This window comes from Castor canadensis, chromosome 18 (genome assembly GCF_047511655.1).
Source record: "Castor canadensis chromosome 18, mCasCan1.hap1v2, whole genome shotgun sequence".
Lineage (NCBI taxonomy): Eukaryota > Metazoa > Chordata > Mammalia > Rodentia > Castoridae > Castor > Castor canadensis.
In genome coordinates, this window is record NC_133403.1 from 3,467,665 (window position 1) to 3,486,745 (window position 19,081).

General features: G+C 49.2%; 1 protein-coding gene across 3 annotated transcripts in view; it reads right to left on the minus strand.

The window, feature by feature from the left end:
• Morc2 (MORC family CW-type zinc finger 2) overlaps positions 1–19,081 on the minus strand; it is a 38,451-nt gene that overhangs the window by 7,034 nt on the left and 12,336 nt on the right. For 2 of the 3 annotated variants that reach the window (XM_020179987.2, XM_074060619.1), the window contains 16 exons: positions 15,183–15,251; positions 14,627–14,717; positions 11,122–11,230; positions 7,812–7,971; positions 7,595–7,706; positions 6,942–7,067; positions 6,406–6,485; positions 5,474–5,556; positions 5,166–5,251; positions 3,623–3,763; positions 3,376–3,530; positions 3,125–3,253; positions 2,395–2,500; positions 2,018–2,150; positions 886–960; positions 410–787 (listed from right to left, as the gene is read on the minus strand). In XM_020179987.2, the coding sequence (XP_020035576.1) occupies positions 410–787; positions 886–960; positions 2,018–2,150; positions 2,395–2,500; positions 3,125–3,253; positions 3,376–3,530; positions 3,623–3,763; positions 5,166–5,251; positions 5,474–5,556; positions 6,406–6,485; positions 6,942–7,067; positions 7,595–7,706; positions 7,812–7,971; positions 11,122–11,230; positions 14,627–14,717; positions 15,183–15,251 (2,033 nt within the window). Of the gene's footprint in view, positions 1–409; positions 788–885; positions 961–2,017; positions 2,151–2,394; positions 2,501–3,124; positions 3,254–3,375; positions 3,531–3,622; positions 3,764–5,165; positions 5,252–5,473; positions 5,557–6,405; positions 6,486–6,941; positions 7,068–7,594; positions 7,707–7,811; positions 7,972–11,121; positions 11,231–12,041; positions 12,065–14,626; positions 14,718–15,182; positions 15,252–19,081 lie in introns of those variants that run through there. The other variant, XM_074060620.1, reaches the window with a different exon arrangement.

A 19,081-nucleotide genomic window follows, 5' to 3' on the forward strand; every position in this document is an offset into this window, starting at 1 on the left:
CAGAAACTTCTCAGTTCACTACCTGCTTAGCCTGCCTGGCCAGCCAGCTATGACCTCCCTGACACACAGATCACTACCACAGGCCACCAAAGTCATCTGTCCCCAAATCACCGACCTGTACCGAACTGTAAGAAGCCAGTGCGGATGACTCAAATTTGTGGCAGACCAAAGTTCGGTGACGCAGTGAAGAGCTCCCTGAATCAGGAGCCAACTGACTCTGTCCCAGAGTTAAGTCCCTTCAGTCCCTTCAGCTATCAACTCCTACCCCACACACACACACACTCAGGGGCAACAGAAAAGGTCCCCCAGTGCAGCTCCGACACAGCGCACTGGGCACATCCCTAAGGCGATGGGCCCAGACACACACACGCACACACATATGCACGCACAGGCACGCACGGCATCTCACCGGGGACAGTTTAACAGGTGGCTCTGGCTTCTTGACCACTGGAGTCTTGATGGCTTTCGGGGAAGAAACTTCCCGAGGGTTCTTGGAGTTGGGCAGTGGAGATGGTGACAGTGTCTGCACCAGAGGGGCAGGCCGGGATACAGTCTTGACTGGAGGGTTTGCAGGCTTTCGGGGTGGCTCAGGTGGCTGGAGCAGCCTGGAGGTACTGGCCTCCACCCGGGATGCCAGAGCAAGAGGCTTTGGGGTGCTGATGATAGGAGCCTTTCGGGGTTGGCTGGTTGATCTCAGAGTTTGCAGGGAAGGGGGTCTGCTTGGAGCATTCTTGATCACAGCAGGTAAAGGAGGTGACCGAGGACGCTGAGGTCTCCGCACAGGTTCCTAAAGACAAAACCATGAGAAATGAGAACAGGGATCCAACACAACACACTGCAGAAGGAGCTCCTCACCCCGCCCCAACCTGTGTCACTGGGCTTCACCTCAGTGGAAGGTCTGGTGGTCACTTCCAATGGCAACTTCTTCAGGTCGGCCTGAGAGCGGATGGGTGTGGTTTTCTGCAAGGCAGACGTGGTGACTGATGAAGCTGTCTGTCTATCTCGGTATACACAGTGAACCCTTCAGACCCTCACTATGTGTCCAGAACAGCGGGAAAATAAAACCACTCCTGTTCTCACTGAGGAGACGAAAACTACACAAACACTGAACCACCAGAAGGCCAGAGGACACTCTGTGATTCATCTGGCAACAGAGACTGGGAAAGCATCACTGGGCTAAATTTCTGAAAAAGGAGCCAGAACAAGTGGGAAAGACTGGTGGGATTCAGCAGACAGAGGGCATACATAAGACATTTCAAGTTACAACACTGTACAGACACAGAAGTCAGAAAGAAAAATGCTTTTGTAATAAATATGAAATCATAAACATACCTAAAAAATGTACAAAGAAAGAAAAAAGTAGAAATTTAAGAATTAGCAATTCCAAAAGTGGACATAGGAGGAAACTGTCTGATCTTTATGTCCCCCGAGCATTATTGGGTTTTGAACTCGGCCTTGAACTTGCTAGGCAAGCACTCTACTGCTTGAGCTATGCCCCTCACAAATTTGTCCAATCTTAAAAATGTAAAAGAAACTGCATATCTTTGCTGATAAAAACAGAAACTAATACATCTTCTGGAGGACAATTTGAGAAGTTATGTAAACAAAACAAACCACACAGAATTCTGAGATTTTTTTTTTTTAAATCTCACTTCTAGAAAACTGTCATGATTACTGAGCAGTAAAAACTGTGTGTGTGTACATGTGTATATATAAAATGCATGTACCACATAAAAAGCTAGAAGGATATTTAGATATGGTGGTTACTTCTAAGACAGTTATTTTCTGGAGTTGATACATTCTAAATAAATTGGACCACTTTGGAGTAATAAACAGAATTGTTTACTATTTGAAAGAATAAGCAAAGCATACTTGAAAAAGAGTCTGGACCTGGAGCCTGGGGAGGGAAAGCCTTGGCCAGCACATGTGGTGTGAGTGGAGAGAACAGAAGAGCCACTGAAGGCTCCATCCCTGGTTTCTAACACAAGATGGCTGCCCACTGCCCCTACCCAAGCACCTGAAGGGCCTCCAGCTTCTCCTGCTGCTGGCGAATTTTCTCTGTCAGTTGCTTCTGCTTCTCTTCCTGTGTCTTCAGGTCCTTTTTGAATGTCCCCAGGGGAACCTTCTGCTTCTGTTCAGAAGCCTCACACCTGTAAAGAGAGAAGCAGGGTTCCAGCAGTACAGGGACCTCCCTCCTCAGCCAACCCGGCCGTGGAACTGGCAGACACTGCAGGACACACACCTACTCCTCCTCCTTGAACACTTACTATGAGCAACAAGCCAGAGACATAGACAAGCTGACTTGAACACTGAGTTTCTCTAAGGGTGGGGGAAGACTGGGAGTGCTTGAGTGTGGAGGTGAGTACACACAATCCCCAGTTACAGTGCGCTCACCTGTCCTGCTCAGGATCAGGGTTCATGGAGCAAACCCAGGTGTCAGGGTAATCTTTTTCCACCGAACTCAGCTGGAAGGGGAGGGTCCTCCACTTCAGACACAAATCTGCAGCACAGAGAATACCCACATGTGTCAGCCGTATCCACGAGCAATTCTGGAATCCAGGCTCCTTACAACCAGACCCACAGCTAATATGCCCTAGGCTTTCCATGCAAAGATCTTTCCTCTGGCTCCAACTCTGCCTGTACTTATGGAACAGTAAATCATGGGACAGTGATTCCTGCAACGATGATGACTTAGTATCTTGAAGTCCTTTTTTTTTTTTTCTTTAAATGTACTGGAGATCAAACCCAGGGCCTCGCAAATGCTAAGCAAGCACTCTACCACTGAGCTACATCCCCAGCCCAATATCCTGGGCTTGTAATGCCCCCAACCCCTTTCCCATCTGCAGTGGGATCCTGGCTCAGTCATCCACTCACACTAGAAACAACACTGAACCTGGCCCAGCTATAGCACAGGAGGCCAGTTATCTTCTGCCTCATTCACAAGGGACAGAAGAACTTAACCAGCTTCAAGAATACACAGAGGGTCATCACCAAACACTCATAGCTCCAGTGCGACTCAAGCCCATGACTGTCAGTCAAGTCAGGAGGACAACACTGGGACAGAGAGAAGGCCATGGACAATGACGGAAAGAAGCAAGGAAGAGGCTGCAGCCATCCAACTCACCACACTGGATGGTGGTCGGAATCTCCATGGCTCTCCGGCGTTTGAAACGCAGCTCGCTGGATGGGGGCTGGTTCCAATTGGCAGAGAGGTAGCCAAACTCATCCCAGAACTTGATGATCCCACGCTGGGCTGGAAGGCAAGCACACGCATCTCATAGGAGCCAGCCCTGTCCTCTTCCTCTCCAGCTACAAGAGCATCTCAAAGCCGGAGCTAAAGACAAGGGCAGCAGCCCAAGAGGACCAGCCCCTTACCAATGGCAATGTCCTTCCAGTACTGAGCCAGGTGCTCCCCCATTGCCCGCAGCAGGTGCCGGTACTCCTTGGCATCAGCAAAGTCCTGCTTGTTGTGGGTGGGCTCCAAGACCAGGTAGGGCACATCGACGACCCCAACCACCCCACCACACGCCCTGCAAGGAAAAAGGGGTCAGCTCTGTTCCCTCATGAAGCAAAACCTCCCTGCCACCACGCTGGCTGGACAGCTCCCGTGGGCAGCACTCACATGCCGCCTTCGAGCTGTGGGCCCACCTTCTCGTACATCTTGATCAGGCGGCTACAGTTGTAAATGAACATACCGTCCAGGTCCCGCTGCTCGATGTTGACCCCGAAAACAAAATTTAGCTCCTTAGGTTCTTTCAGTGCTCTAAGAAATACAAAAAACTTCAGACAGACCCGATGAACACTCCAACACCACGGTGATAAAGATGACTGAGCTGAAACTCGAGAAATGCTAGGCAATGCGCCGTGCGCCTCCGCTTAACCTGTGATGGCAGACCTGACAGGGACCTGCACTGCGCAGATGCTAAGCTTCCCTAATGGAAACCACAACTTTGGGTTTTGGTAACAAAACAAATGTATTTCAGTATCATGGGTGACCGTGAAGCACCACCAATCTTTGCAAAGACAGTGACATGGTGGGACAAATACAAGGGATCTTCATACTTTCCTCAGCACTCACTAACATGACAGCAAATTAATCTTTTTTTGAGATAGGGCTGGCCTCGTACTCACCATCGTCCTGCCTCAGCCTCCCAAGTGCTGGCAAGACGGGCACAAATGTCACCCAAGCTTGTACTTTCTTTCTTTCCGTTCTCTCCCTCCCTCCCTCCCTCCCTCCCTCCGCTCCTGTGGTGCTAGGGTCTGAACGCAGGGCTTCAAGTCAGGCAGGCACTCTACCACTTGAGTCCTACCTCCAGCCCTTGTAAATTATTTTTGAAAGACAAAAATTCACAAGAACATGTAAGAGAAGACACTGCCATGTGATTAATGTCGTCAAAGTCTTGAACTCCAAAAAGCAGATGGGTACCACTGAAATGAGTGCAAATGAAATACCCTGAAACCTCCACCTGCGGTAAGGAGACCAGTGGGAAGCAGTCAGGACCCATGCCTCACAGCCGAGGGGCTCCACATGGAGCTGAGGCCAGGGTCAAAGAGGTATTTTAGTGACCTAGGACGAGTACACATTCTAAATGAAAAAGGCTACAAAAGTGAGACTTTAGGACTAGAGGCATGACTCAAGCAGTAGAGCACCTACCTCCCTGCCAACTGAGCACAAAGTCTCAAGTTCAAACCCCAGTAACACCAGAAAAAAAAAAAAAAAAGTCATCCTATAGCATTATTCCACAATTGGAGCCAGCAAGGATGATGAATACACGTGTGTGTAAACGTTAAGAGCAGGTGTTTCTAGGTGGTAGGAGTGTAAGGGAGATTGGCGTTCTCCTTTCTTAAATGTTTTGTACTTTCCACGTTTTATACAATGAGCATTCTGTACAACTTTAAAAGAAAAGGTTAAGAAGGAAGGAGTGAGACAGCACAGGTGAGGGCAGTTTTGATTTCCACGTGTCGGTTCTGTCCTGCCTTCTGCAGGCTCAGGAAAGGACGCAGAGCTCGGGGGAAGGCCTCTGCCCTGCAGGGACATGTAACAAGCATTTGGAATCACAACACTAATGGCTTTCTCACAATCCACTTGCTGTCCAAATGGGAACCTGTCAATCAGTACGAAGTCACAGAATTCGAGAAGACCACAGGACGGCCCCAGCACTCACCGCTGTTTGGCCTCCTTAATTCTCTTCTTGACATCAGCTTCTCTGCGCAGGGTTATGGCTGTGTTCTGGACCTGCCGCAGCATCACCTGGACACGTACAGCAGCACAGGTGAGGGAGGTGCTCCATGCCAAGTGATGTTATGGCACTGCACCTAAAACACCTCACTTGGACTCACTTTGACTGACTTCTTTCTGCAGAAAATGGGCCAGACCAGGGCCACACCTAAAAGCTGTACTGGCCAGCTCACAGGACACGGGCTCCTTAGCTGGAAGTGCTAGAAGACAGAGCGTGGCTGTGGCCTTACTTACCCTGGAGTCCCGCGTGAGGTCTCCACCGAGGCGTACTTCTAATGTCCGAGCTTTGCTCTCTGCCTCCCGCGCCTTCTCTTCAGCTGAAACCCAGAAGCAACCATGATAAAGAATTCAAAGGTTCTTGGCTGGCGAAGTAGCTCAAGTGGTAGAGTGCCTGCCTAGCAAGTGTAAGGGCCTGAGTTCAAACCCCAGTACCACCAAAAAAAAAAAAATTCAAAGATTCAAAACCGTCATCCCTGCTGCACAAGAAGCGTTTCCAACAGTGAGGAATGCAGAAGCTGAGAGAACGATGGCTGAGTACCTGGGAGCAGCCTCCCAGCCTGGGTTGTAGCGTTGCTTCACAACAGAAGATCTGGCACTCTAAATAATCATGAAATGCTAGTGCATGTCTGCAATCCCAGCACTCAGGAAGTTAAGGCAGGTCAACTGAGGGCTCAAGACCAGCCTGAGCTACACTGTAAGACCCTGCCTCAAAAAAAGAAAAAAATTGAGATCCCAAGGAAAATAGTGCCTATTTATACCTAAGGCATGCCTTTCAAACCACAAATAAGTGAGAACAGGTCAAAAAATACCCAAGGCCATGGAAGTTTGGGCGGGAAGCCCATCAGGCAGCTGAGAACCTCTGGTCAGCCCTAGTCAGACTTGGGGGAGAGGCCTTGGTATTTCTGCCCCGGAGTCAGGAAAACCAATTTCACAAGTATTTGGGCCAGAAGACAGTGTGGGTTTCTTCTTCACCTTAGGTAAGCCACAGTTGACACTGTTCCATTTGGTGGAAGGAAAGAAAGTCTGGAGAGAGAAGTGATGAAGGGGTAGGATGTGAAGAGAGCTGGAGCAGAACCTAGTCTGTGCTGAGGAGAATAGCGGCGTCCCTGGCTGGTCCCCCAGGTGACCACCCCCCCATGTCCACCCTACACAGGGAAGGGCATTACCAATCCGTGCAACATGCTCTGCTTTCTTCACCTCCTGCTCTGCACGGGTCTTGAAACGGCTTGAAGTGTATTTGTACATCCTGAACAGTGGAAAAAGCAACCTGAGGGCTGCACAGCAGCAGGGCAGATAGCCACCTCGGGCATTCCTCCCAAACTATGCCTCCCTGGCCTCTTGTGATGAAACAGATCCCAGTTCACGTGTCTTTGGTATTCACTAGGAGGTTGCTAATCTTAGTAACAAATCTTAGGCCCTTTGCTTTGCTGTGTAGTGTCTAAAGGTCTCTTGCCCTGAAGGGACACTCAAGGCAGCTCCCTATGCTACCCTCCACACCTCAGAAGCCAATACACTCAACAGCCTTTGCCAGCCAACCTCCACAGTCTATCAGTCACCTCCATCACTCCTCAGGACCAGGAAGTGACTGGTAAATCACAGGCAGCTTAAAGGCATCAGAGCCTCTCAGTGCAGCAGACCACACCCCAGGGAACACACAACCAGGGCCCGTCCTCAGCCCAGGCCAGGGTGGGTGCACCCCTACCTGGGCTTGTACAGGCAGCAGGAGAGCCTCTTGGTCTGAACCTTGTGCCCATGGATAAAGATCCTCATCCGGGGATCAATGTAGAGCACGGCAGCATAAGCGCGGAACGAGCGCCTCTCTGGCTTCCTGGAGCAGCAGGAAGAAAAGTGCTGTCACTAGCCCATGACGGGCACAGACAAATCCAACCAAGACCGTCACAGCCTCTCTGCAGGCCCTCCACCTCTCCACCTCACATCCTGGCTTCTCTTATTGCCCTGACAGGGTGCTCCCTCAGCATGAGCACTGTTATCTCATCCTGACATGTCCCCAGCATAGGTGCCCCAGAGACACCTCGTCTGGCCTATCAGGCCAGGGACCACAACCCTATCAGGGACCCCTGAGCAATATTCTCCCCCGCAGGCCTCAGTTTCTTCTTCTGTCAAATCGTGGAGCTGGAACAGGAACATGTTAGTCTTTCCCTTGTCTTAGTTGAGGAGCTATCACCCTATTACTCATCCTGATTCATCCTGCTGTCTGTGCAAGCAGGTGTGCAGCTTTCAGCTCCATCAAGGCTGGTGCTGCCCTAAGAGATCCAGGAAGGCGCTCTCCCCACTTTGTCTTCAGTCACCTCCTGAGAAAACAAGAACCGTGGCACCCTTGCCAGCCCCACTCACGTGCCCTCGGGGGAGGTCTCCGCCATCTGGATGTCCTTGGGATTTGACATCACATCTAGCTCGGGCTCTCCATTGTCCATGAGCTTCAGATTAAAGATGATCACCAGCGTTCCTAGAGGGCAGAATCTTGTCGTTCTGCCAGCCAAGCGTGGGTCACCCCATCCCTCGTGGTCCCAGAGCTCCCAGACTGCCGGGGCACGGGCTCGAAGCCTCTTACCGCTGTCCCCAGGAATCCTCATGAACTGAGTCATCACCTCCTCCTCGGTGCGGAAGGGAGAGTATTTGTACACGAGCTCCGTCTCGATGGCGAACTTCTCCACGTTGTCTGTGATGGGCTCCCGGGTCCGGGCATTCCACGTGGGCAGTGGGACTATCACCTGTGGAGTAAGCACAGGTGGCCACTGAGAGCAAGGATCCGGAACAGCCTTCCCCCAACATGGGCAGCTGTCGGATCCCTCCCTGGTGACTCCATACTGCCCAAGTTGAGGCCTAAGCGCCACAGGCTAGCACCAGAGGTTCTGTGGCTTTTGCCCCTTCTGAAACTTGTACTCATACTACTGTGTTGGTTGATGACTGTGAGATTTCTGCATGGGCAGTTCCCCACTTGGGATGTCCCCAACCATTTTCTTAATTTGGTAAAAATTCTACTCTTACCACCGGAGAAAACATTTACAGTTAGTGAATCTGAAGGTACACATAACATAACCTACAACTCCGCAACTGCCCCCTGTGTAAATACCCTAAGAAAAACTGTCATACATATGCACACCGGTAAACACAAACAGGAACAACCCAGATATTCACTATCAAGAGGCCTCAGGTAACATGGCGTCATTAATGCAAAAGAGTACTTCATGCAATGATGAGCAGGACTAAGTGACCAACACAGATGAACCTCTGAAATACTGTTGTAAGAAGATACAAATAGTCCATTTATAAAATAGTAAACTGAAAACTAAACTACTATTTAGAGATGCATATGTAGGTGACAGCTATAGAACAAAAGGAAAAGGTCAGCCCAGAAATCCCCTGGAAGAAGTTGCTTCAGAAGCACAAGAGGAATAGGAATGGGTAGAGGCTCACAGGGGACGTAACACTGGTTTGTCACGGCAGCCACATAGATGTCTGCTTTAAATAATGTTATGAAAACTCCTACTCTTTCTTCAAAAACCCTGCTCCAAACACTGCCTTCCCTGCTGGTGCCCCTCCCGACTCTGAGGCAGTGCCGGCGCAGAGTCCAGCAGAGGGCTGGTTGAAGGGAGTCTCTCTGTACAGCACACCCATTGAGGCACCTCCAGGGTTCAAACCAGACCCACCCTTAGGACAAAGGGACTCTTCACCAGCACTGGGGTGACACACTGCTCTGAGACACTGCCGGTTTCTAAGAAGCGTCCTGTTAAAAGCATTCACCCGCAGGCTGGTTTGGACACATTCCTCCTCGGAATTTTGAAATCTTGGCTGAGTTCACAGTAGAGTACAATCCAAAATAGGGACCTTCTAGCACCAAGTAAGGAAAAAATTTCAACCTAGCTTTTCCACTGAGGGCACCGAGTTCCATCTGCGCTCTGTGAGCTTGCACCTTCATTCTACCTCCCATTCTCTACAGCAGTCCCAGACGACAACGCATCACTTTAAACTGTGGGTACTCCCTTCCACTGTCCCCTAACACTGGCTGCTTCTCCTCAGCTTCAATGTCACCACTCTCCTGTTTCCTCCTACCTTTCTGGTCACCCCTCAGCATCCTTTGTTACTTCCTCCCCCAGACCTTTTGATACCGGCCTACCTAGGTCCCTGGGCCCATTTCTCATTCTACTCTCTCCTTTAGGTGAGCTCACCTGCTAGCGAACTCCAGACACAGACTTCTCTTTGCATGGCTGAAACAAATTCATACTGTCCCCCTCCAGACTAACCCACTTCCATTCTTCCCCAGCTTCAGATAGTCCACCATTCCCAACTGCCACACCAGAACCTTTGAGTCACCCACAACCTCTCCTCTCCCACTCCAACGATCATCTATGGGTTCTCTCACCCTAAAAAGATGCCGACTCCATCTATTTCTCTCACCTCCCTGCTGCGATTCCCACCAGGCTACCACAGCCAGGGCCTCTCAGCCAATCAGCTCCCACATTCACCCCAATCCTTCTAATCCAATCACCACACAGCAACCACACAAACCTTTGTAAAGAGAATCTGATAGTAGCACACTCCTGCTTAATGAAATCCTACTTACTCAACAAGGCCCTGAGGTCAAGCCCAACCCAGCCCTCCCTGCTCTCCAGAGGCCACCACCAGCAGCACCCTAACCTGCCCTCAGAGCCTTGAGTACCGGAACAGTCCTTCCCCCGGAAGCATTACTCCAGATGCCAGCCCAGCTATGTCTTCCTGGCCTACCTCCACCTGGAATCCTTTCTGTAGCTGCAACACATCTCACTCCAAGTGTGTCAAGGTGACATCCTGAACCAAAAAGGTAAATGAACCCTGTGGCTTGCTAAGTAAAGAGGGTCAGAAAAGACAGGCTGCCATTTCCAACGTGAACAACTTTGGCATAATTTTAGATCTAACAGAGCCAGTACAAATACAATCACAGATAACCAACGAAACGGAGTAAGACTAACATCCTGAATTCCACCATCTGCTATCTAACAATGGAGGACTGGTTTCTACAGAACCTTTCAGGTCCCTCTCTCAAGCTCGGGCCTCCATTACTTACACATGAAATAAGCGTCCAGCCTTGGGCTGGACAGCGCTCTCCTACTCCCCCAACAAGAAACAGTTCTGCAGACATGTAAGCCACCAGGCCCCAAAGAGAATCAACGGAGTATACATTTACATTACACAGTTAGTGAACAAGATGCTTTTGAGTGAGAATGCCCTGGATGTAGCCTTTCTTCAGCACAGCAGTAATCTTTGGCGCTACGTATGTAGCAGCCACTCCCAAATGAGTCTAAGTGGCAGCTGCCAGGAACAATGAGCCCACGCTGATGTTTTCCACTCGCTTATCTGCTTCACTACCTGCCTGGGCCCTGGAGGTGTTGGATTCGTGGCTTCTAATACAGGCAGTTAGAACAACCCAACTCCTCAAAAGGAAAACGTACCTTCATATGGGAAAGACGCCACCGTTCTATTATTACTGCCAGGTATGAGCTCCACTCAGTCAGGGAAGCCCAAATCCTCCCCCGATAACACAGCCACCCCCTATAGATGAGGCGATCTGGAGGCTCATGCAGGTCTGGAGGAGCTACAAATCCAACTCTTGGTTCCTGCCACCGATGAGTTCACTCTCAGAAACAGAAGAGCCGGTGTCTAAAGTGTGTTGAGATTTCACTTCCTGTCACGTTAAGCTATCATCTCCCTTACTCTCCACTCCCTAACCCCCACCTCAGGCAATTCATTCACTCAGATAAACCCGTAACGGTGGGCATGCGCTCCAATACTGAAACCCCACAGAGCCCGCCCAGCACTACAGAGAGCCTGGGCAGACCCAGGAAATGCCAAGTGGCCATAGAGGCCACAAGGATGTGACCTACTTCATCAATGCCTTCTTCCTCGTGAAAGGTGCGAGACAGGAAAAGGCAGGTCATGGTGTCTTCCTTCTTGGTAAAGAGGATAAAATCTTTCCCAATGCGCATCGAGCCCCTGAAAAGAACGCAGAAAACAGGTTATTCTCCCAGGGACAGAGCTCATCTAAACAAGGAGTGACCCCCCCACCTGGGAATGTGACTCGAACTGCCTCTGGAGGGCTGCCCCCAAGTCTCCCTATGACCCTGGCCCTGAGCCCTGTTCCACAGCCTTTGCTCCTCCTCCACTCAGCCAGCACTCCTTGCTTTTCTGCTGGCTTGTGATTCCTTGGTCTTTACCTACAACCTTCTCGACCACATTTACCCTCCATAAAGAGCTCTCTCGCCATCCTTCCAGGGCGTGGTCACCACTGGGTCAGGCCACAAGCCCCAGGTCACTCTCACTTCTGCCTTTTGCCACAAGGCTAGTAAGTAACCCTGTCGACCTTGAGTTCAGGGTTCGTCCCAGCCACAGGAGGGCCACTGTGCTCTCTGACTGTTCCATCAGATTCCATTTCAGAAGGTGACACTTTCATCTCCCTATATGGGCCACACCCAGTTCCCATCCTGTCCCTCCTTCACTGACACAAAAACAACTCCCTTCCTGTCCACTCGACAAACCAAGGGAACCCAACACCTATGCTCACAGTCCTCCAAATCCAGTGTGAGCCCAAAGCTCACACACAGGAGCTCAAGAGCATAGAATTCTTGACCCTGATGTTCAAAGAGGCCTGCAACCGGCTCGTTCCGTCTCTAAACTGCTTGGCCACCTTGGGCTCATTCTGACAAGGGCAGGTCCTCACTTTTGGATGCAGTTTCTGGAAACCGAGCCTTGAGGATGACTTCCACAAGGTAAAAAAGTCTGATGAAATTGACGGATTTCCTACTACCTGGCCATGTTAATCCTTTGGAGTTGCAGGCAGGGACAGGCCTTTCCAGGCAGCATGGAGCAGGCAGAAGCAAGAAGCGCAAGTGGGAGGACTGCCCACTCAGCAGTGAAGCTGGTTAACTCCTTTCTTCTGACAGCTCCTGGGGCTTTATGGCTATTATCTCATTAAGTCCTCGTGACACCCCAGGGGACGACAGAGGTAGGAGGCCTCATTACTCTCCTCCATGTACAAACACCAATCAGACTGGGGTGCCAAGCACGCAAATCAATGTCATGCCCCATTTCCCTGAACACTCAGAAAAACTCCCAGGACACTCTCCAGAGATGCCTCGGGGGCTGCCAAGTCCTGTTTCTCCTCCTCCAGTACCAAGGTATTGGCAGGGCTCCTTTCCCTTCACAGCACTTCACAATACTTCTCTTTCCTCCCTAAAGATGTGAGCAGCAAAGTGAGGCACATCACCTGCTCTCCGACCAAGCTTGCCCTTGCTCTCATCTGGCAAAGGCTCCCTCTTCCTGCCTCTTTCTTCCCCCTGTCTTTGATCCTAACGATAGGGCCTGAATTGCAAGAACTCCCAAACACGACCTGCTGGCTTCCCCGATTCTCAGCCTATTCTCACCACAAATCACCAACTCCTGGTTCTCTTTTCCAACATCTGAACTGAGTTCAAAATGATTACAATGTCCTAACTGAACACTAGGTGGCTCCATTTGTTTTGTTTGTTTTTCTTTTCTTTTTCTGCTCTGTGGTACTGGGGATTGAACCCAAGGCCTGGAGCTCAAGCAGTCTACCACTCGAGACAGCTTGGTGGAAGCGAAGCGTCACAGAAGTCTCTTGAGTATGCTAATGGCAGCGCTCTAACTTCTACCCATGTTCCTTCCCAGCCTTCTAAGCACTTTCAGAGTCACGTTTCGCTTGCTCCTGAACCTCTCCTCTGGAAAGGAGAATGTCAGAGGTTTTCTGAACCTCATTTTCTAGATTAGGAAATAAACAATGAGAGAGGGGAAACTGAGCCCACAGAGCTGAGAGGACCAGATAGGCAGAGGCTAATCCACAATCCAGACAGGAAATCAGGTTTCCACTGACTCTAGGGAGACCACAGTTTTGGGAAACTTAGAACAGCTGTATCAGAGTTCACTGGGGGAGGTTCCCAGGTGGTTCATTTCACCTATCCAGACTCACTGAATCAGGCCAGGAGTCTGTCATGCAAAGATCTGAGGAGAAATGAAATTAAGGCAGAAATTGGGCAAGGGACTATCACACAATGACAGTGTTTAATCCTTAACTATTTGGTATGTAGTATATAACAAAAACAAATATAATACCAAATATAACTGCTGGTATACATATATATTGGTATATTTGTATATACAATATATTGATATCATAATACTATAATCCTTACTTGCAAAAGCTGCAGCTCACAGAAGTCATTAAGTGGCTACGGTGAGATTTGAACCTGACTTCGTCTAACTGAAGTACAATGGACAGGAGCTCCCATTTTGTAGTCAGAAAGACCTGGTTCATATCCTAGCTCTGCACAAAGACACCTTCACACCTCTGGGAAGTCGTGAACCCTGTAAACCTCAATTTCTTCCTCTGGAAATGGAAGCAATGGTACCTGCATAACAAGGGGTGACAGTAACGATGCTTGGAGATCGTCTGTACGAAGTTTCCAGCGTAGGGCCTGCACTCACTTTCCCATCTGTAAGTGCTTACATTACCATTTATCCCTGCCCTGAGCCAGAAACCACAGAGTCCAAGAGCCAGGTCCCTGCTTTCTTTGGAGGCATTCTTTCTTCTCCATACCCAAAGCACACTGCACATGAGGCCTAACCAAGGCTGTTGACAGATAAAACCACCACCCTCTCTCAACAAAACAACACGTTTCCACAGCAAGACTGGAAACGTGACTCAGAACTCTATTAGCACAAACTCCAGCTCAACTAAATCTTATTCCATCCAAAGGTATGTACAGCTGGAAGTAAGCGTTTCAGAAATAGAAACCTTTCTCTTGGGGCTTCACTCAAAACCAGAACAACACATTCCAAATGCTAAACAAGTGGGAACCAAGAGCTGAGAGAGCGGTCCCAGGAGATCTGAGGACACGAGGTGTCCTGCTATAGGGGCCTGAAGTCCTCCAGAAGGAACTGTCTCACTCACTCTGGATCCCTGGTGCCTGGCACAAAGCATGACATGCATTGCGGTAGGTCCGAAGGAACTCTGCAACACTGCGAGGTAAGCCCTTCACCATCTTAGACACATCCCCACCTCATAAAGAGAACCACTCACATCCTCAATCACAGGTAAACATAATTTTCAAAAGGAGAGGCACAGTTCTAAAGCACAATGCCAAGAGAAACTGTGGCAGCTTCTCCCCACCAGCTTGTTTTGGACACTCACACTTTTCAATCTGTAGCACAAACTCTGCTGGATGACAACTGAATTACCCACAGATCACTACTCCTTCCTGTCTCTGACTCTCTACTGTTTCAGAATTCCAGTCACCGAGGGACAAAGGGGAGGACAGAGGAGAGCATCACGTGATTTCTGCATTGAGCCCTGGGACAGGCTTCCAGTATACCTACGATTTTAACCCATTCCCGTACTGCCCGATCTGGGTGGACTCAGGTGTTCGTTTGGCTGACTTCCCAAACTGGATCACACTGGCAGCATCACCTGAAGTGGCAGACACAAGTGAAGTTAGCATTTCTCTTACAGGATCCTCACAGTCAAAGGTCTGAGCTTTGTTCAATCCAAGACTGGCTGTGTGTGCGCTGAAACTTCTCCCAAGGAAATTTTCACCGTGAGGTGAATGGAGTACCATCCCTGTGCCCTGTGTTCTGATACCAGGACGTGGTATGCAGGCTGAGGGAGGCCTCGTAGCTCTGGCTTTGGAATGTTGTGCAAGCTGATACATACAATGTCAGGAGACAGGTGATCTAACTAACTTCAGGTTGCCTACTCGGATCACATCTCTCATGTTAGGGCAAGACCCAGCAGACACATGGTGGAAGTAAGCCCAAGATATTGCAACAGGCTTCTCACTCCCCAGATGGATCTTTTAGTCACCATAGCAAGGCCACAGAAAAACAAGTTTAATAGTAAGTGTTTTGTAAAAATGGTTTCATCTTTGTCACTTACTCGGATCCATTCCTGCTCCATCATCCAAAAAGCAAAGCATAAATCCTCCTCGCAGATCCTCTCGCCTCTCTATAAAAGAAGCAGCTGCCGTTACTGGGCTGTTGCCCACACAGGTGGACAGCTTGGGCATGAACAGAAGGTGGAACAATATGAAGCTTGGCACAGAAGGGCCATGTCAAAGCCAGCTTCTTCTAACAGAGCTAGAGAGCGTGAACTGAATTTCACGGCCCTCAAGGGCACAAATCCCACCAAAGACTTTCCAGTGCGTTCTAGTTCATGGCAAATCTTGAGAGTCTAGGAGGTCCAGCTTCTAACCACACTTGAGACCACTGAGTATGCATGCATTTCACACATAACCTCAACCAACCTCTCCACCCTACGAGGATGACAAGCATGTCAGCCACCACCACAGACACCAAGTCGTTTAAGCACTCCATTACACACTGAACCTTATCAACGCTGCTCAAACTCACTGGGTACTACTCTTTCCATTGTGAGTTAAGTCTTCAGACAATACTGAAGCTGGATGTGGTATGGGCACAGTGGAAGCAAATGCCATCTAAGAGCTAAGTTACTGTGTCTGTATGTGACCATCCCAATGCAGCAGGGGAAGGGGGCACATTTATAATCACAGGCCCTGCTACCTGTCCTGGGTCCTGGGAAGACAGTGAGATGACATAAGGTGCAATGAGAGTTGCCTGGTTCCCAGACAGACCAGACTGACTGAAAGGAAGAACAAGCCTGGCTGTGGCAGGGCTTCCTGGCCAACAGGAAAGAGACACGACAAACAGTGGCTGCCATTCCTGTGGGTGTCAGTGGCTGTCTTCTGCAGCAACTTGTAGTAACCCAGAATAGTCTCGGTCCAGCATGTCATGGACAATGGGGAGAGATTCCCACGCAGGGAAGGATGCTATACTAGCTTCCAAGGTGCCTTTCAATTCCGTAACGAGGACTAGATGAGTAATGGAGGAGCCAATCTTGGAATGAGGGACATGAAGACATGAATAAGACGACGACGTGAGGCAGAATGGAGATACTAGTGGGAACCCACACAAGCTATGAAGAGAAAACTACCATCAGCCTCCCTAGGGCAGATCCTGTTCGTGGTCCACTGCTGGGCGCATGAATCAAAGGAGCACTTTTACTAAAAGGAAGGAGCCGTGGATCAGGTACTACAGGTACAAGCCCAAGGCAGCTTTGCAGCCTCACCCCTAGTGGAGGATTGTTTTAATCCCCCCACATGTGTACAATTACCTATGCTGGGAAACCTCAGCTTAAAATGCTCTCTGTCCTCTCCTCAGGCTAAAAATTCAAGTCAGCTGTCACTGTCCTCTGTTAAATAGACTATTAATGTGATTTAAACTGCTATTTCTAATGGGCTATAAACCATAGATATTTTCAAGTATCACTCGATGCTCAGGAAACTGAGCACTCATTACAAGTGCCTCTTGAGAGTTCAAGGTGAGGAAGTACTATTGGTAGGTAAGAATTTGTTTTCCTCTGGCTCATTAGAGTCTGGGGAGCTCAAATGAAATGTGTAAGCAGGGGCAAGTAGAAGAAAAGTGAAAAAGCATCCAAATTTCCAGCTGGAAGAAGCAAAGTGTCATATGGAGACTGGGGTCAGGCATAGAGCGTGGTGGCAGCAGTGTTGGAACTATAACCTGTAGTCATTCACTTTACGCTACGCCACCAAATGTGCGTAAAGACTCTACTTTGGGATCTGGAAATTGATCTGAGCCACGTGCATCTGAAAGTTCCCAAGATTACTAGCCTTCCTTGAACACTACTTAAGAAGTCACGTCCTAGATCCTTATGTTAGGACTTTAGATCGTTTCAGCACAATCATCACTTAAGAGGGGGTTAGTCTAGAGTCGGGCACTGAGGGCTCATACTTCTTAATCACAGCTACTTGGGAGACTGAGATCCGAGGATCACAGCTTGAGGCCAGCCTGGGCAAGTAGTTCTTAAGACCCCATCTCCAAAACCACCAGATCAAAATGGACTGGAGTTGTGGCTCAAGTAGTAGAGTGCCTGCTTTACAAGTGTAAAGCCCTAAACCCAAGCCCCAGTTCCCCTCCCCACCCAAAAAAATTTTCTGGCTCAAGCACTTTATTTCAAAGCTTCTTCATGTAGTTTACAAGGGTAAGAGATTATACGGTAAGGCCACATAGTGACTAAGTTTAAAAATGGCCAAGAGTGTCCAGATCCATGGTGACGTGTAGTAATGCCTCAAGGGCAGGAGAGACGAGGTATTTCAGCACTAACTTCAACTGTAAGCCAGCAGGGTCGTGTCTTTGTCTGGCTGTGATGAGTACAGAAATCATTCTTTATTTGAGGATGGCTGACTGAGCACCTCCCGTGTGCCTGGTCCTGTGATGGGGAGAGGGGCAGTGAACAACGCAGATGTGATCAGTAAAGTCTAATGGATTCGAGTCTCTGCCTGTCTGCTACTCTGCTGCAGATGAGGTAGGAGGTAGAAAACAAGAGGATTAAACTACAGGATGTTGGGAAAAGAACCTACAAGAGCAAAATCAGTGAGTGTACCAATCACCTGAAGAGCTTGGAAAATGCAGGCTCTAGGCTCCACCCTGAACAGTCTGAGAGCACAGGTCTGAAGTAGGGCGTGAGAATTTCCATTCCTCCCAGGTGATGCTGAGACCGCCCATGAAGGAACCATTCTGTGAGAAGCACTGATGTAGCACCAGTCAGGAGGATGAAGGCATTCCTGCTTAAACGATCTCCCCACCCAGACATTCCACTAGAGATTCACTCCTAACACAGGATTTCCTTTCACCAGTCAACCGAGTAGTACTTACAATCTCCAAAGAAAAGACTGGGTGGGACAAATGAAGGGAGATTTTGGATGGGGAAGTCTAAATAGTGGAGGTTGAGCGCTCCACTTTCCGCCCTACACCTTGGAAGAGACAGGGGCAAGAGCCAAATGATCTGTGCAACTGGGCTTCCAAACCCAATAGCAGCTACATGAGATTGTCAATATCAAATGGAAGGCTACACTTCTTTTGCGGGATTTTGTTTTTTCATTTTTGAAACATGGCCTCACTGGAACTTGCTATATAGTCCAGGCTGGTCTTGAACTCATGATCCTCCTGCCTCAGCTTCCCAAGTGCTTTGATTACGGTTACAGGCATACACTAACACACTGGCGGAAGGCTGCATTTCTAAGCTTCCTCCAACATGGCCAAGTCTACTTCTCTAGTCAAGCCTGATATCCTCCATTCAACGTCCCATGAGTTGGAAAAACAAAGTCATTCGAGAGCCAGATGTGCTAGGGCACAACTATAATCCCAGCGGGCAGCAAGATGGCAAGTTGGAGGCCAGCCTGGACCACATAGTGAGAAAGAAAGTGAGAGAGGAGTGGGGAGAGGGAGGCTGAGGAGAAGGAAAGGATGGGGAGGGGAGAGGAGGAGGAAGAAGAGGAGGGGAAGGGAAAGGGAGGGAGGGAAGAAGGAAGGAAGACATAAAACGGAGCTCTAAGTCAGTGTCACAGATGATGACAATCACAGTGCCCTTTGTGAAGCTGTTATGAAATGACATCCAGGTTGTTTTGTCATATTCTGCAATCTCAATCTCCATTTCATCTGGTCTGACTAGTGAGCAGTACTGATTCCAGTTTTGTGTGCTCTAATTTTCCACTTCTTAACAATTGCCCTGGGGCATGAAAGGCTGTCTTCAAGGAGGTGGCACTACCTCTCCCAGAGTCTGAAGAGTCGATAAAAACTCTGAATCTACTTCTCCAACTAATAAGAACACTATGGAAGCCTTGAGTTCAAAACCCTGTATTGCAAAAAAAAAAAGTATGTATATCTGCCTGAAAAATTGGGACAGATGACTCCATCTCTATGTTGGAAGGCTGGCTCCTCTCCTGCCCTTCTTAGTTT